At 60.9% G+C, this 18535-nt stretch overlaps 1 protein-coding gene across 1 annotated transcript in view; it reads right to left on the bottom strand.

Annotated features, from left to right (window-relative positions):
* The window catches only part of ARHGEF17 (Rho guanine nucleotide exchange factor 17), a 59813-nt gene extending 48226 nt beyond the window's left edge, over positions 1 to 11587 (bottom strand). The window contains 3 exon segments of the mRNA XM_003357192.5: positions 7959 to 8176; positions 8179 to 10131; positions 10134 to 11587. Of these exon segments, the coding sequence (XP_003357240.3) occupies positions 7959 to 8176; positions 8179 to 10131; positions 10134 to 11160 (3198 nt within the window). The 5' untranslated portion in view covers positions 11161 to 11587.

Here is an 18535-nt window from a genome sequence, read left to right as displayed (position 1 = left end):
CAGGAGCGTAAGAACTGATATTTCTTTCTTTTTTTTTTTTTTTTTTTTTTTTGCCTTTTAGGGCCCCACCAGTGGTACATGGAGGTTCCCAGGCTAGGGGTCGAATTGGAGCTACAGCTGCTGGCCTACACCACTGCTCACAGCAACACGGGATCCGAGCTGCGTCTGCAACCTACACCACAGCTCACAGCAATGCCAGATCCTTAACCCACTGAGCGAGGCCAGGGATGGACCCTGCGTCCTCATGGATCCTAGTCGGATTCGTTGCATTGCACCACGATGGCAACTATAGAACTGATATTTCCTGAGGACTCCCTTGGGGCATCATTTCGTCTAAACTTAACAGTCACCCTCGGGGGAGTGAGAGGATCATGGCCCCGTTTTCTGGCTCAGAGGGGTCTGTAAATGCTTGCTCTGGGCTCCAAAGCCAGCTGGAGGAGAGCAGAACTACAAGCCATGCTCCTTCCCCTCCACAGGCCACCTCCAGGGCCTGAAGGGACCTGACAGGCCCTCTGGTCCAAGAGCCCCAGGGTCCCCAATCCAAGACAGAGACCCAGCGCCTGGGGAGGGAGCTCCTGGCCATCTGCCGGGTCCCCCAGGGCCAGCCTAAAAGACACGCGCCTGCCACCCCCACCCTAGCCCCACCTCCTCTCTCCGCCCTGGCTCTAAGCGCGCCTGCCGTTCTTGGGAGCTGCTTCACCTCCATTCTAGCCAGCTGCCCCTAGAATCTAAGCCCACCCACAGGGGACCCACTGGCTCTTCTGTCCCTCTCCCACCAAACCAGGGCTCAGCTCCTCAGGGGGATAAGACCCTTGCCGTGAGCTCCCGACAAGCGGGGTGATGCCCGAGCTTTCTCTGCGCGTCCACACCGCCCATCAAGGGGCTCGACAACTGACTGCTGAGTGAGTGAATGACCAATGACCTGGGAAAGAAGTGCAGGCAGGATAAACGCCGTGGGCCTGATTCTCCAGTTCTGCCCTGTGACCAGCACCTGCCAGGGGCTCTGGCTCCCAGGAGCTGACAGCCTGGCCCCTCTGCCCACCTGTGACAGGCAGAACAGTGGTCCCCAAAGACATCTGCCTCCTAACCCCAGACCCTGTGGCTATATTATCATACACGGCAAACAGGACTCTGCAGACGTGACGAAAGATTGTGAGATGGGGAGAGTATCGTGGACGGTCTCAGTGGGCCCGGAGTTATCACAAGGGTCCCTGGAAGAGGGAAGCAGGAGATCTGGTTCAGAGTGAGAGCTGTGAAGGTGCCAAACTGCCCGCTTTGAGAATGGACCAAGGGGCCCAGAAGTGCCGGCAGCCACCAGAGCTGGAACAGGGAAGGGAAACAGGTTTTTCCCTAAAGTCCCTGGAAGATATGCAGTCCTGCTAACATCTTAATTTTAGCTCAGTGAAACCTACTTTTTCTGATCTCCAAAAGTGTGAGATAATATTTCTAGTGTCTTAAGCCACTAAATATGGAGAGATTTGCTCCAATAGCAACAGGAAATGAATATTCCACCCAGGTGCCACCCTAGACCCTGGAATCAGCTCACGTCCTTCCCACCTCGGGGACCTCTAGAGACTCCCCTCGATGCTGCCCCTGCAGAGGGAGCATCTCAGAGCCCCGGGACATCCCTGAGCCCCAGGAAGCTTGAACATCCAGTGGCAGCGGCATGAACACTCCCGAGCACGGGCCCCGGGGGGAGCCCAAGGCCGGGCCGCAGCGTGGGGCGAGGCAGAGCCTAGGGCAGCTACTGGTCGTGGAGAAATGGGTCCCAGGAGCCAGGCCTGGCTGGGGCCCAGCCCCACTCTGGGCCTCTGTCTCCTTAGCAGCCCAGAGCGGCTAGGAGCCCCCGACCCGCCTGCTTCAGTCCGCAAGCCGGGATCCTCCTAAGGTTGGCTGCTGCCTCTCCCAGCAGGAAAGGAGGTTTTTCCTGATGCCCCAGAACACGGAGGAATCCATGGCTCGAAGAGGGGTCTTCCTTAAGGCCACACAGCAGGAAAATGGAGAGACTAAGGCTGGAACCCAGGCCTCCTGGCCCCCCGTGTGGACGCCAGGTCACCCCTGCTGAGCCCCTCGGCCACCACCACAGGAGGGGGCTCGGACACCCTGACTGGGGCCTAGGCCCTGCGGTCACGGGCTGGGCTCACGCATGGCTCAGAGCATGGCAGCCTGGCAGTCTTGCTCTGCCTCTGTCCACGCCTGGAATGCTCTAGAGGCCTGGGGGTGGGCGGTGGAGGGACTGCCTGGAGGATCAACTCCCATGGGGGGCGGGGTGCTGGCTCTAATAGCCTCCTGCTTCCCCAGGGACCCAGGGCGCTCATTTCAGGGCCTGCCAGCCAGGCGCCAGGCTGCCTGGGCCTATTTCCCAATAAATACGCCAGGGCTTCGAGCCTTTCTGGGAAACATGGGCTCCCCTCCCCCCGCCCTACGACCAGAATCCCCGCCAGCTCGGCTCGGTGGGAACTCGGCGGGGCCGACGTATGGCCGCGGAGTCAGGACACCTTGGCCCAGATTCCACACGGGAGACGCAGGGCCCTGGCGCACCGCTGGCCGCACTGCGCCGGCTTCATCCGAACCCCGGGAACCCCCGGGAGGCCCATCTCGCTGCCCTGGGGCCCTGAGACGGCGATGAGGCCTGGGCAGCTCCACCAGCAGAGGCCTGCAGGGCGGCCCGGGCGGCCCGCAGCTCCCGCCTCCCCGGGCCTTTGTCCACCGCCCTCACACCGGCCCAGCCGCCGGGGCTGCGCAGCTCTGAGCTCGCCCGGAATGCTGGAGCCCAGGCCCTCCCGAAACCCTCCACCGAGACCCACCACCTTACCGCCTCTGCCCCGGGGCAAGCCTGTGAGAGGCTGCGTCAGATCGGGTCACTGTCCACGGAAAACCTTCGCTCAGGTAAACACAGACGGACGGGCCCCCACCGGCCGAGGAAACGCACCCCTTCGGCCCCGACCCACTTCCGCCCTCCCCGAATTCTGAGCTGACCCCTCCTTGACGCCACCCACAGGCCTCCCCTCCGACCTCACCTCTACCGCAGGGCCTTTGCACTTTCTGTCCCCCGCCCCCAGGCAGCCCCAGGCTTACTCCCCGCAGGCCTCTACTCCAAACGCATCTCCTCTGAGGCCTTCTCAGACCTCAGTCTAAACAGCGCCTCCCGGTCCTTCTCTAGTCCCTCACCTTGCTGTCCAGCCCCATCCCTCCCTGATGGACAATGCACTGTCTTTGTTTTGTTTTGTCTCTTTTTTAGGCTGCACCCACGGCATATGGAGGTTCCCAGGCTAGGGTCAAATCGGAGCTGCAGCCACTGGCCTACACCACAGCCACAGCCACGCAGATCCAAGCTGCGTCTGCGACGTACACCACAGCTCACGGCAATGCTGGATCCTTAACCCACTGAGTGAGGCTGGGGATTGAACCTGTGTCCTCATGGTTCCTAGTCAGACTCATTTCCGCTGAGCCACGATGGGAACTCCGACCATGTGTTGTTTGTAGACAGGTCTCCACCAGTCTGGAAGCTCCAGGAGGCCGAGCCTGTGTTCTGCTGGCTGCTGTATTCCAGGGGCCAGCAGAGTGCCTGAGTGTCCAGGGGTTCAGTATTTGTGAAATGGAGGAACGCGTCACCTTATTACCAAGGCTGAGCCAAGTCTCTGAAACAAGCTCCTGTGGCTCGTGGTTTAACATGCTCCATCTGCTACCAGCCTCTGCCCCATGTGCCCTCCTCCTAGAACCTCTCCCTCTCGTCTCTGGATATTCAGATTCTTCCAGTTTTCAAAGCCAGGCTCCAGTCAGAGCCTCATCCAGAAGCCTCTCCTGCCAGCCCCAGGCCAGTGCCTCGACATCCTGCAGCCCCTCCTGGCCACTGGGTGTTTCTGGCTCTTCCGCTGGCCTGGAGGCGCCCCCGCCCCACTGCGGGCCAGCAGGTGTAGCTGAGAGATCACAGACGGGGCGGGCGAGAAGGAGGCAGGAGGGGCAGGTCCCTACTGGGAGGGGGCTGGGGACGGGATTAACAGCAGCCTTCCAGCCTCCCAAACCCAGCTGGTTCTGGAAATGAGGGGCTGGAAAATGTCAGCCTCAACCCTGGTCCATCCCCCAGCTCTTCCCGGCGGGTGTTGGGGAGGGCGCCAGTCCTGGGCCTCGCTCCCCCAGGAGCTCAGGGCGCCCAGGAAGGAGTCGGGGGAGCGGGGAATAAACAGAGGGAAGGGACAGCCTCTGCCTGTCCTCCCCCTTCCCACCCTCCCCCTGCAGGGTGACAAGACATTTAATTATAGATATTCGGTACCGCTCAGAATTCCAAACGTCCTAGTCGCCTCCCCTCCCAGAACCAGTTTCCATGGAAAAATCAGAGCAAAGAGCCAAGGAGGGAAAGGAGAGAACCCCACCTCCTGTGGGTTCCTTGCCAAGGAGAGACGGAGAGAAGAAAGGTGACAAAGAGCCACAGCCGGCTGGCCCTGCAAGGCAGGAGCCGGAGGCAGGGGTGGGGGCCGGGGCAGGGCGGTGCATGGACCTGGCTCTGCCCTGCCCACGAGTGACCCCAAAGTCGGCACTCTCCTTTCTGAGCCTTGAAGCTCTTCCCATGGCAAACCCAGGCCCCAGTGAATTAAATGAGTACCGGGAAGGTGTTCAGGCGGCTGGGGGGGTGCAGGGGACGGCCCCCCGACCCTGCGGCACTCCTCAGATGGCGGGTCAATTCCACCAAGAAACAGGGACCCCCTGGGCCCCTTCACCACTAAGACGCTTGATGAGCTCGTCAAGCCGTGAGGATCTAGGGTCTGCGCCTCCAAGAACGCGGCCGGGTGAGGTTCTCACAGCTTTCGCATTTGAAGAGTGAAACCTCCAGAGTGTTGGGCATACAGTCAGTGTTTAATAAATGTTAGCCACTGTTCCTATTTCAATCTGCTCGAGTTTTATGAGTCCACCCATCTGATTCTGCCACACAAGTCACCTCCTGTGTCTGGGCTGAGCCACCACTGCTGTCAAATGGGGGTCAGGCTGTGCGCAGAAGCCTGGACCCCAGGACTCTGTACTTGGAGGCCAGCGCAGGGGAGGACCTGGGGTGAAGAGTCACTGAGCATCGGGCCTATCTCAGGCCTTTGTGGCAACGACAAGGGGGCGGGGGAGGGGGAAGGGCAAGCAGCCTCCACAGCTGGGCTCCTCCCCGCAGCACATCTGCAAGCAGGTGTGCGCAGAAAGCCAAAGTGAGTTCGCCCTCGCTCCCTGGGCTCCTGCGTTCTTCCAGCCGGTCAGTCGCATGCACAGAGCTGCCTTTCTCTCCCTTCCAGCCACAGCCCGACTCTTCCTGCTTCCCTTGACCACCCTGCAGGCTGAGTCCTTCCTAGAGAGCTCCAAAGACCAGGCAGTCTAACCCCCCACTGCACAGAGGGAACACCGAGGCCCACGATAACTCTGTCAAGGTCTCAGAGCACATCAGAGGCTGAGCCAGGCCTGGTCCCGGGCCTCCTGCTCCCAACTGTGGGGGCAGCACCACACAGAAGGCAAATATGGAATATGGGGTGGGAGAGACCCGACTTTGAGGGGCTCCCCATAGCCCAAGGGTGAGTCGGGGCCTCTTTTGTTAGCCCCCTGGCTGAGCTCACACTGGTTTCTGCCTCCTCAGCAAAGCAAGACAGCGTCTCGCCCTCTTACCCCGGAGCCCACGCCACGCCATCCCCACCCACAGCCCAGGGAGCGAGACTGGAGCCCCAGGCCCGGAACAAGGGGGCATTGTCTCCACCGCGGCAGCCAGCAGGAGGGCTGGACAGCTGCTCCCCATCTTCCTAGAGGCGGAAGGAAAGGGACAGCAGGAGCGAGTCAGGCTAGTGGACGGGAGAACTTCCGGGCTTTACCAGGGGTGCGGAGTTAGGGAGGCCCAATCTCTTTTGAGTTGACTCAAGTCCACCAGGTTACACCGCGGCCCAGAGTGCCCAGCTCTGCGCTCAGAAATCAGTAGGGGGCAGGCAGGAGGGGCCAGGGCGGGACCCTGGGACCCTGGGATGCAGCTGAGACAGTGGACCGTGTTTATTCCCTCTCTCCTGCCCCTGGGGGGGTGCGACCACCCCACCCACTCACAGTGCACCAGCCTGTGGGCAGATCATCAGCCCCACTTCGCAGAAGGGAAGGTTGAGGCATAAAGCAAGGACGTGACTGATCCAAGGCCACACCCTGCTCTTCCAGGGACAGACTCACTGGTTCCTCCCCCCAAGGGTAAGAGGGGACCTCACCCGGGGCCTTGGAGAGGGAGCGCCTTCCTTGAGGGCAATGAGAAGCCAGTGTTAGGGGTCCCACCTCACAGAGCCCAGGGGGCAGGGGAGCCCTAAGCTTCTCCCTGAGATCAGGCGGGTCAGGGGACTGTGCAGAGAGCGGACCAGGAGCCAGTTGTGCAGAAGTTCCCACTTCCCCTGAGTCTCAAGGCCCCTCTTCAGGAGCAGCCTGCCTCCCCCAGCCTGCGAGTCCCCTGGTTCACCCCTGCTCTCTCCCTAATTTACCCTTCGAGGCTCCTGGAGGAGATAATGACACAGGAAAAGCATCGGGGGAGGGGACCCTGGCAGGAAGCGCCCCTGCGGTCACCCTTCCCCACCTCCAGCTTCCAAAGACAACTGGCACCTGCGTTAGGGGCACCTGAGCCACCCCCAGGCTCTCAAGGGGAAGAACAGGTCCCAATTTCCCCTCTCCCCCCGCCCAGTCTACTGACTGCAGCCTCTGGGGGGGACCCAGAGCCAGGACCGGGGGACACAGAGCCAGGAGAGAGCACCAGACAGAGGGAGCTCAGAGGGGCCGGGAGAGCGCTGAGAACCGTGTGTGACCAGGTCAGGCCCGGGTTTAGGGTTTGCGGGCTCCTCAGTCCGGCAGGGACACTGTGGCCGCAGGGCACGACTGAAGGAACCCCAGGCCACCCCCACTCTAGGGTCCAACCCCAGAGCCTCAAATCTAGCTTCCATCCGGGATGCCAGGGCATCATACTGCCTAGAACCCATCTGAACCCACGGCCCAAATCCAGGGATAGCTGAAGCCAGAAGGTGGCAGGGGAGCCTTGGGGAGAGCAAGTCCCCAGGGCCCAGGGTCTGGCAGAGGAAGGAGGAAGCAGCTCAGAGTCACCAGGAAGGAGGCCGGGTGGGGAAAAGATGCAAGACCAGGGCCCCCATCCTGACCCAGAGAGGCAGCCCTGCCTGTGGCAGCCGGAACCACCCCCAGCCTCTCCCGGGGCCCCACCTGCTGAACTTCAGCTGCCTCCCCCTGACCTTGGCCTCCCCTCGAGGTCCCCATTCTACTCAGAGGAGGCTTCGGCAGATTTCAGGCCCAAAGAGTGCCCCAACTCCAACCACAAACCCGTGCAGCCCAGCTGAGAGGGGCCATGGGCACCAGCCACCAGCTTGTCCCCAACCCTGCTGTCACACACGGGAAGGCTGAGTCACACAGAAAGGCCAGGGCCACCGATGGAGCTCATGAAGCCCTCTCCACCACTCCACACGGGAACGCCTCTACCTCTCCAGTTCTCCCAGGTCCGGCAGTGCGCTCACACTTGGCTCTGCCACAGGAAAGCCCCACGAGGAAGGGCAAACTCCCCGTCTGGGTGGGTCCCCAGGCCAAGACGCCTGCAAGGGGTCGGCCCATCGAGCAAGGCTCTCGAGAAAGTCACATGCCCTCGCATCTCCTTACGTGTTGCCACCAAAAAACCAGATAGGAACCTTTAAAACCAGTTTCTGAAAACCATCGAAAGGCTAAATCAGAACCCTCAGCAATTACCCCCGGAGCAGATAAGAGCCTCTGGCATCAGTACTAGCAGAAGCCTGAAGCCTCCGGGGCTGAGGGGACGGGAGCCCTGTGTCCTTCACACTCTTAAAGCGGCCTGGACACTTCAGGACCAAAGACCTGGGCACCTGCCCAAGGAGCACACGCAAAAGGCTCTGGCAGAAGACACTGGCCCCGGCCCTCCTTCGGCTTCACCCAAAGGCCGCCCACAGACTCACCACTTGGGGCTTGTTGCAGCACTTGCTGGTTGGGCCAGGTTCTTCTGGAGCCCGGGACGCTTCGGGGGGCTTGGCCTCGGCCGAGGGCGGTGCCACCGGAGTCAAGCAGGGTACGGCCCCCGGCAGTGGGGCAGGGGCCTCACCAGAGCGGAGAGTCAGCACGTACTGCTTAGTGGCGTCCTCAAGAGCTGGGGCCTGCAGCGCGGGGCGGGCCTGCCGGGGAAGCCCACGGGCTCTGGCACAGCCACAGGGGGGCCGAGAGACGTCGGCAGCCCAGGCACCGCAATTGGCGTGAAGGTGGCGGGCACACTGGCGTGGCGCACGTGTTTGGAGGAGGGTCGGGCCCGAGCCAGGCTGCCCGCCTGGTCCTGATGGCCCTCCGCTGGCAGCTCCTGATGGCTGCTCCGGGCCGGGCGCTTCTTAGAACCACGGCGGGTGAGCCGTGGAGACAGAACATGAGCCAGTTTCGGGTCGAGGTGGAAGTCATGGTGGGCGGTGGAGGAGGCAGCTGGGGCCTCGGGCAGAGCCCTCTCAGACTGTGCCCGGCCCCTGGCGGGACTGCGCTCGTCTGGTTCCGCCTGCCGCTCTGCGAGGATGGGCTCACTGCTGGACGGAGGCAGCACGGGCTCGACCTCTCGGATGGGCTCCCCTCCAGGGCCCTCAAATCCAGGCCCAGCCAGCTCCCCACGGCGGCTGGGGTCACTCAGAGATTTCTTCTTGGGGGCTTTGCCAGCAGCTCTGTCATCCACCACGCCCCCCAAGGCGCCAGGTCCCTGAACGATGCTCTGAATGACCTCCTGGTACCCCTTGCTCTCTTCACTGCCTACAGACCAGTCACTGTGACCACTGGTCAAGCCCTCGTCCGTAGCTGGGGCTGCTGGAAGCCCCGTCTTGGGGCTCAGCGAGCCGAGGAGATTGCTGTCCACAGAGAACCCTGAGGGCTCCTCGGAGGCGGTGGCCCAGTGGCGCTGTGGAATTGGGTCACTCAGAGACCGGTAGGCCTCCCCTGCCTCCCCGTTGCTCAGTTCAGCCCCCCCAGGGCCTGAAGGCGGCACTTTGCGTCTCCGGCGGAGGGCACCTGGTGTGGGAGGGGTCTCCGGGGAAACCAGGGCCCAGCCTCCCAGACTGTCCTCAGCCCCAGGGCCATAGTGGTTGGGCTGGACTGAGGATGAGGAAAGGGGTCGCCACACCCCTGTGGTACCCAGGCTGCAAAAGGCGGAGACAGGAGGCGGCTCAGGATCCGCCCCAATGCCCTCGTCCGTCAGGCTGGACTCAGGGCCAGAGAGCAGCTCCTCCTGGGACTGCTGCCCCCGAGTCACATCTCCTGCCCAGTCAGGGCTTCCGGGGGGGACCTCACTTCCATCATCCTGCTGGGCTCCCATGCGCTGAATCTTCTCAAAAACCTGACGGGCCTCCTGCACATACTGATCCTGGACGACGAGGGGCAGTGGGTCCTCCTCGGCGCTCGGGCCGGCCAGCAGCAGTTCAGAGGAGCTGGGCTTCAGGGCGCTGCTGCGGGGTAGGCGGCGGGCCACAGGCTTCTCAGAGCATGTAAAAGACTTTGCCCTTCGAAGGGTGGCCGTCAAGTCCTTCAGGGTGGGGCGGGTGCCAGGGGATGCTGGGGCCGGGGCCGGTGCGGGCTCAAACTGCCCTACTGGGCCACCTGCGGATGGTGAGTCTCTGCCATCTAAGGAGCCGCTCCCAAGGTCTCCAGGGCGCCCACCAGGCTTTCGGACCCTCAGCTCTGAAAGGTCTGAACGCAGGAAATTGAGCAGGGTCAGGGTCTCCGAGGCAATATCTGGATTCGACAGGGACTTCCGTTGCCGGTTCTTGTCTAGCTCCAGTCCTCCATCCCTCAAGGCTCTCACGGCGCCCACAGGTCCCTTGGCGCGGGTTCGAGCCTGGGGCCTTGGGAGCCCTTCCCCGGCCCCGAAGCTCGGGGAGCGATACACGCCCCAGCTCCCAGAACCCCGGCTAGCCCACAGGTCCTCATCCTTGAGCGTCTCGGTGCTGGAGTAGCGGCTGCTACCCCGGGAGTCTGCTGGGCTGGCCAGGCTCGCGGGAAAGCTCACCTTGGCCACGCGGAAAGTTCCCCCCGCCGTGTCGGACGAGGGCCGAGGTCCTTCCTGGGGACCTGGCACACAGGGCGGAGAGCCAGTACCCCACTCTCGGGGCCTTCCTCGCTAGGGGCTCTAGGAGATACTGGGGGGTCGGGGCTCCGGGCTCCCCCTGCGGAGTCCATGCTGCTCAGATTTAACCCATAACTGTCGGCTCTACAGTCCTTGTCTAAGAGGGAGCTCCCAGGCCTGGGCCCCGACCTCCCTCCCCAGCAGTGGCCACCCTCACCGTCTTGGTCCTCGTCACTGCCTGAGCAGTGGCCGCCGGGGTAGGCCGGACTCTGCGCCCCGGACGGCGGCGGCGGGCCCTCCTCTTCCTCCTCGCTGGAGCTGGCCGGCCGGCTGCGGCTGACAGGATAGGAGGAAGCGATGGAGGAGGAGGAGGAGCAGGAGGCCCGGGCCCAGGCCTGCGGTTGGGAGAAGCTATGCCAAGAATGTAAACCATCCGCCGGACGCTGCGCTCGCTCCCGTTGCTGCTGCTGCTGCTGCCGCCGCCTCCTCCCCTCGGTCCCTGCGCCAGGCAGCGGCCGCGCCGAACGCAGGCCCGCCAGCGGGAAGCACGTCCGAGGAGGTGGCGTCGGTGGCTGCCGGGGTTCGCGGCTCGCGGGCTCCCACGCGGCGCCGTCGGGGCTGGGCGTCCCCGAGGCCTCAGAGTCGGCGCTGGGCCGCCTGGAGCCGGGGCCGCTGAAGAGCTTGCGCATCTCGGTGACGCTGGGCCAGGAGCCGCGCGGGGCTCCCTCCGCCGCTTCTTCCGCGGCCCCGGGGGAAACGCCCCCGTCTCGGGCCGCCGTGGAGTTGTTGTCCAGACGCGGCGCGTCGAAGCGCCGGGAGAGCTGGCGCACCGACGGCGAGAGGCTGCGGAGCGGGCGCGGCTGCGCGGGGGCGGCCGGGGGCCCCGACGCCAGCTTGGACACGCGCCGGGAGGGCTGGCCCGGGACGGCCGCGACCGGCCGGCACGAGGCCCGGCGCCGCAGCCCAGGGGTGTCCGTGGCCTCCTCCCTCAGCCCAGACCCGCCGCTCCAGCGCTCCAGCAGCTTGAACGAGACGCTGCGATACAGCTGGGGCCGGGGCGTCCCGTCCGCCATGGTGGCGGCGCTCACTCTGGGGGGGCCGGCCTCGGGGAGCCGCGGCCAACCCCCCCCGCGCCCCTGCCCCGAAGGAGCGCAGCGGCCCGGGTCCGAAGGCCTGAGTGCCGCAGCCGCAGGGCGAGGGGGGCTGCGGGCAAAGGGCACAGAGACCAGAGCAGAGCTTTATCTGCTGCGGCTCAGGTTTCCGCGCCCGTGGGCCGCCTCGGCTCCATCCTCCCGTGCGACTCCTCCTGGCTCAGCGTCGACTCCCGGGCCCAGCCTCTGCCTCGCCTACTGCGACCCGGAGCATCGCGGCCCGACCCGGTCCAGGCTCGATCCCGGCGCTCCGTTCCTCGGCTCTGTGCCCGCCCGCCGGCCGGCCAGCCTGCCTGCCTCCCCTCGCGCTCCCACTCCGGCTCCCGCTCCCTCCCTCTTGGCTGCTCGCTTCTCGCTCCCTTTTGTTGCAAATAAACTTTGTGGCAGAGGAAAGGGGTGGGGGCGGGGCCTCGCGCCCAAAAGAGGGGGTGGGCTCCCCGCGCGCGTTAGGCTGGGAATCTGGAGTCGGGGTGGGGGGTGGATTGGGGAGGAGCTGCGGGAGAAACTAGACTGCTGGAGCACAGGCAGACCGACGCGACCCTGCAGATGAGCCCCTCGGGAGCTGGGCGGGCACAGCTCCTTCCCCCGCCCCTCCAGCCCTCGCTACGACACAAGCAAGTTCTGAGTGTGGTCAGCTCTGCGGGCCTACAGTCAGGGCGGCGCGCCCACTGCTTTCGGGCGGAAACACCTCCTGCACAAGGGACCCCCAACACGCCAGCCTCGGACCCACAAACTCTCGTACACGCCAACACTCAGATACACGCAGAAACACGCTCCCAGGCAGGAGTGGGCAGGACTCGCCGCCAGGGGGAGCAGTGCGTGCCGCAAACCAACCTGGGCGCTTGCAGCTCCCTGTCCCGCCCCTTCGCCCCGCCCAGGCCACCCCTCCTACCGGGGCGTTCGCAGCGAATCCCACGGTAACTACGACCTGTGGTCCAGCCCCTTCGCGCCCCCAAACGCCCGCCCCTCCCCCATCGGCGGCCGGTCCAGTTCGGGCCGTACCTCGATCCTCCCCACTCGGCTCTAGAAGCCCCACCCTTGGTGACCACGCCCCCACGTTTCCAACGGCCCGCCCCCTCGGCGCCCTGCTCCTTGATGCTCCGCCCTGCGCCGGGGTCCCTGCGTCCCCTGCGCTCTGGGGTACGCGGCTCTTGCGCCCTCTACCGGCAGGATTCGCACACCTCTGTGGAGCCTTGACGAGTCAATCCGCTCCGCCACCAAAACCCCCCAGAGAGTTAGGAAGACTTCACTTCCTTTACTTCTTTCAATCAATTCAGGAGCCAGTTCAAACCCAACCCTTCGCAACGTGCGCTGCGCCTCCTTAGACTTCACACACAAAAGCGCTTTGACTGGAAGGCCCTCGATTCACCACTGCCAAGCCTATACTACCTCCTGCCAGACCAGGTGTGGGTCATTTATGAGATGCCTTGGGTATGTGGGCAATGTTATGTAATTTATCTGATCCTCAGACCACCCTTGGAGGTGGACCTCATTGCCGCTTCTCTTTGGCTCATGAAGGAGAAGTAACTTCGCCCAGTGTCAAAGTCGGGAAACGGCAGCTGCTGGTGTGACTCAAATTCAGACTTCAGGAGCCTCCAACAACAGGCTTCTTCAGACGGCCTTTGCTGGCTCCGGAGCCTTGATGAACCCGCAGCCTCCTCCTCCTGTTCAGGGCCTCCAGGAACAAAGGCTACTCAGGTTCCCCCTGACGGTAGAGGACCATGGCTGGGCCCCACTAGGCTAGGAAGCCTTGGAAGCAGGAGACCCAGGTCCAGATGAGAGGGCAGGGCTGGGCATAGGGCGGGATGGCAGATTCTCAGGACTTGTGTGGCTACCCCATGAGGCAGGGAGGACCCTGGCCCTGCTTGCTGCTTCCGTGGGTTGCGGGTTATCACCGCACGGAGAAAACTCTTTGTCTTTGAATTGAGACCAGCCTCTTGGAAGTCCCTCACCTCAAGCCTGGCTCAGCTCTGCTGCCAAGGAGCCAGCACATCTCTCCCCTTCATTGGAAATTGACAGCAAGGAAGAGAACCCTCCCTGGCCCGTCACCTCCCTGCCCTTTCCTTGCTGTGTGACTTTGGGTAAATCCCTGCCGCCTCGTCTGAAAAGTGTGGAGTAGGTTTAATTTCCCAAGAGTGACTTTCTCTAACTCTCTGAAATCAGACCCTCTGTCTCCTCCGGAGTGTTTCTTACTCCTCTTTTGGAGAAGGTTTGGTATGGTGGGGGACCCTCGTCCCAGAAGTCATTGCCCCCCTTCAGTAATACGGACGGCCCCTGCCAGCTGGAACAGGTGATCTTCCAAATGCTTTCACACCTGGCCATGGTCTGTCTTCTCATCACTTCTGGGGTAGAGGGTCTTATTCCCAAACACGGACAGGCAAACGGATGGAGAGGAGCAGACTCAGGTCGTAGGCTTCCAGCACTCTGCAGCCTGGCCTTGAGGTGGGCTGGCTGGGGTCTGTGGACCAGGAGTCCCCTTGGTGGGGAGAGAAGGTGTTTAAGGCTAGGCTGGGTCTCCCCCTAATGGGAAGGTCACCCAGAGCGTGGCTGGGCTGCTGACAGCACCTCCTGAGTCTTCCCTCCACCAGCTCTTTCTGCCTCCCTCCCTTTCTTTCTTTTCTTTCTTTTCTTCCTTCCTTCCTTCCTCCCTCCCTCCCTTTTCTTTTTTTCTCCTTTTTAGGGCCACACGTGCAGCGCATGGAAGTTCCCAAGCTAGGGGTCAAATCAGAGCCGCAGCTGCCGGCCTACACCACAGCAGCATGGGATCCAAGCCACATCTGTGACCTACACCATAGCTCATGGCAACACCGGAGACTTAACCCACTGAGCAGGGTCAGAGATCGAACTCACATCCGCATGGATTTTAGTTGGGTTCATTACCACCGAGTCGAAGCGGGAACTCCCACCAGCCCTTTCTTTTTTTTTTTTTTTTTATAATTTTTTTTTTTTTTGTCTTGTTGTTGTTGTTGTTGTTGCTATTTCTTGGGCCACTCCCGCGGCATATGGAGGTTCCCAGGCTAGGGGTTGAATCGGAGCTGTAGCCACCGGCCTACGCCAGAGCCACAGCAACGCGGGATCGAGCCGTGTCTGCAACCTACACCACAGCTCACGGCAACGCCGGATCGTTAACCCACTGAGCAAGGGCAGGGACCGAACCCGCAACCTCATGGTTCCTAGTCGGATTCGTTAACCACTGCGCCACGACGGGAACTCCCACCAGCCCTTTCTGATTCAGGATGAGACAAAGTCATCTTCCAGGCACAGAGAGAGCCTGGGTGTTTTTAACCCTCAGAATATTTATCCAGGATGAGGCTGGGAGCACTGGGCGCCAGGGTTGAGAGAGCAACATCAAGCCCAGCCCAACGCAGGTGACAGCTGACCCTCAGCAAGTCGCTCTTTTTCTTGGGGTCTCAGGCTCCTCACTTATGAAAGGAGAATGAAAACAATAACCCATCTGTCCAGTGAGTTATGCTGGCCCCACGGCGTCAGGGCTATAGAATCCTTTTAGGAAATGACGATAGGAAGGTTGTGATGGTCGCAGTCTACGACCAATGATGGGCCTCGCTGAAGAGGGAGAAGGATGAGGAGAGGACCCCGAGAAGCGATGCGTTCCAGGCAGGAGCTGCTCCAGGGGGAGTCTGGTTCCTAACGCCATTCCAAGCCAACTCAAATAGAAGTAGCCTGAGATTGTGCCTTCTCCTGTATAGTTGGAGTTCAAGTGCACAGAATTGGATTATTTGTAACCTCTTGTTCATGACCTCATCTCACTAGCATTTAATTGATTCCCACCAAAAAGGAAAACAGCCAGGGCCTTTACAATGTCCTACATCTCATGACATAGCTGCCCCGCCACCACCCACGATAACTGTCACCTCCTGTTAAGCCTTCCCTCGCTTTCCTTTTGATATAGTTGTATTGCGTTTGTGTTTTCTTTCAAAGTATGTAATTTCATTTTAGTTATTTTTAACTTTGTAAAAAGGACATCTTGGGAGTTCTCTTATGCAACCGAAGGTTAAGGATCTGGCATTGTCACTGCAGCAGTTGGGTCGCTACGGTGGCATGGGTTCAGTCCCTGACCCAGGAACCTCCACGTGCCATGGGTGCGGCAAAAAATTAAATAAATTCAGAGTTCCTGTCGTGGCTCAGTGGTTAACTAGGAACCATGAGGCTGCGGGTTCGGTCCCTGCCCTTGCTCAGTGGGTTAAGGATCCAGCGTTGCCGTGAGCTGTGGTGTAGGTTGCAGACGCGGCTCGGATCCCGCGTTGCTGTGGCTCTGGTGTAGGCCGGCGGCTAAAGCTTCGATTGGACCCCTAGCCTGGGAACCTCCATATGCCACGGGAGCAGCCCAAGAAATGGCAAAAAGACCAAAAAAAAAAAAATTACATAAATTCAATTTTAAAATAAAAATAAAAACGGCATCTTGCCATGTATAATCTCTTGGAGTTTCTTTGTACTTGACATCACACTGCTAAGATTTGTCCATATTGTAGCGTGTCAGGATAGTGCCTTCTGCTGTGTGGGAACATTCCAGCATGTGACCCCTAGCCTGGGAATCTCCATATGCTGCAGATGCAGCCCTAAAAAGACAAAAAGTAGTAATAGTAATAATAATTCTTGCTGCCTCCTAGGTAAAGGAGAATGAAAAACCCTTGCAACCCCTGCTTAAAGCACCTTGTTTAGAAGCCTGCCATGCTTATTCCTAGAGAGAGCCCCTGCGGGAACCAGTGGGCACAAAAGGTGAAACTACTCCAACAGCAACAGTCACTGCCTGCCTACCGTGTCCAGGTGTGGCGCCACGTGCTCTGCACGTATGAGTTAATTTCATCATCACAACAACTTTACAAAATAGGTACCATTATTGCTTCTATCTAATCGTAGGGAAGTTAAGATCCGAAGAAGTTAGATAACTTATCCAGAAGTTAAATAACTTACACACCTAGTAAATGGCAGAGCCAGCATGCATGCGGCTGGTCTGGCTCTGGCCTCTGATCCTCTAGGCTCTCCTGTCTCGCAAAGGAGGTGGGAATGGAACTTACCTGTGGTCCGCAATTTCCACTCTCAGAAAAGCAACCAAGGCTTCCGGTTCCTGGCAGGCTGCTGGGACAGTCACCTGCGGCTCTGCAGGGCTCTGTCTGGGCTCCGGGCAGAGGCCCTGTGCCTTCTGCACCCCTCCCCCCAGGACAGGTGGCTGAAGAGCCTGGCCTCAGACTCAGGATCCGATGTGAGATGGGCAACAGCTGGACTGCTGGGCATGGCGCTGCCTTGGACGCGGGCTAGGAACCAGTCTCTGTCTCCTGTGTAAGGACCGCATGCTGACCAGTGGCGCCACTGGAGCTCTGCCTTCTGATGTCCAAGCCCATCTATCTCACTGTGACCCTGAGAATCAAACGTCCTTCCATCGGAACTGTCAGGCTCCCCAGCAAGGGCACTTGGCGTGGATTCCCGAGATGGGTCAGGCCTGGTTCTCCCACTGCCTCCACCAGCTGCCAGCACACCTCTGAAGCTGCTGTGGAGTTTCACTCCTGCAGAGAGCCCTTCTCTAAGTGTCCCTGTGGCCGAACAGCCTTGGATGTTAGGGAGGTTATGAGAAAAATGCCGAGTAAGTTACACAGTCCCCCGCCCTTTGCCGGCTCTGCCTTCGAAGGTGGAAGACACCCCTCTGCCATGGCTGCGCCTGCCAGTCCTGGGTCTGCATGGTACACTAGCAGCCAAGGGCTGGCCAGATTTCTCGACAGGAGGAACCTGGGAGGAGGAGCAGCGAGGGGGGTGGAGCCGGGGTGGGGTGAGGAGATGAGGACAAAGAGCCAAGAGGATGAGGAGCTGCAGAGAGTGGCTGAAGGAGACCCCGGGGAGGGCGAAGGGCAAAGAGGGCTGCAGAGGGCTTTGCGTGGCACAGTTTTTCTGCAGCCTTGGGGACCTTCAGTGAAGACGCCTTTCCACAGCTTTTTAAGGCTCGGGTCTGTGTTTTAGATGCCTGCACATGCCTCCAGGCAGCTTTCCAGGTGGTACCCACAGGCCAGAATGATGGAGGTGAGAGAGCAGGGCTGGGACCTAGCAGGAGTGGTCATGGGGCCAGCCTACAGGCTTCTGGCCATAGGACCTCCATGGAGCAGCCTCCTGCCCTGGGAGTGGCCATGGGTCTCTAACTGCTGACTTCTCCTTTAAGAATGAAGCAAAGGAGATTTGGGGGTTTTTTTTGTTTGTTTGTTTGGTATTGTTTTGCTTTGTTTTGGCTGCATCTGTGGCATATGGAAGTTCCAGGGCCAGCCCTAATCCGAGCTGCAGCTGAAGCAACACCAGATCCTTGATGCTGGGCCAGGGATCGAACTTGTGCCTCAGTAGTGACCTCAGCTGCCACAGAGACAATGGCAAATCCTTAACCCACTCCAAGAATCAGGCAATGTTGACGGGCTGTTTTCCTTCACTTGGGGGCCCTGGCGGAGGATACCCCAAGCCTGAAAAAGGCGTGCTGGAAGGTGGGTGGAGGGGAGGAGGAGAGCCTGGGACTCTTCCTGGCATTGAATGCCCTATTCCCTCCCAGCTCCATTTCTTGCCACCCAACCCCGGGGCTTAATTGAAACTCACTGTTGCTTTACAACCAGGCTCAGCACCCCCCTGCCTCCAGGTTTGTACACACAGGGCCTTCCGCCCGGAGCAGCCTCCTCCTCTCTGCCTTCTGGATTCCTCCCCAGCTCAAGCCCACCCCTTTGAAGATGCGCTCCCAATTCCTCCGTCTGCTGAGCCCCCACAGCCCGGAGCACCTGGACCGCTCTCGCTATTGTCTGGACGGCTCTTGTTTTCGCAGCTTTCATACACAGGGGGCCACACGCCCTCGGCCCCAGCTCTCTGCCTGCTGCCCCAGGGCAGAGCCCAGCACAGGGCTGGCCCAGGCTGCACTAACGCGCTCCCCACTTCTGTTTGCCAAGCTCCTACACAGACTTCAACATCTGGTTCAGATGCCCCCACCCCATTTCGAGAGCTCTTCCCCGACTCCTTGCCCTGGGACATGGGCATTCCCTAGGTGCCCCCTCCCCCGCAGCCATGCTTCCCTCTGTCACAGCCTTGACATCACCGTGTCCGTGTCTATACCTCCAGCACTCGAGAGCCTGAATGGAGCAGGCTCAAGCTGATTCTCCTGGGGCCCCAGAACCAACCTAGGCCCAAGCACAAGGTGTCCATAAAGCTTTGCTGAATGAATGGAACAGAAAGCTCATATTCATCCCTCAAAACCCAGCTCAAATGCCCCTTCCCGGAAGCTCTCACTTCCCCCTCCCGTCTTCCCTTACTCCCTTTGTTG

Source organism: Sus scrofa, chromosome 9, assembly GCF_000003025.6.
Source record: "Sus scrofa isolate TJ Tabasco breed Duroc chromosome 9, Sscrofa11.1, whole genome shotgun sequence".
Lineage (NCBI taxonomy): Eukaryota > Metazoa > Chordata > Mammalia > Artiodactyla > Suidae > Sus > Sus scrofa.
The sequence above is the reverse complement of the archived record's forward strand: the minus strand, read 5'-3'. Positions and strand labels throughout refer to the sequence as shown.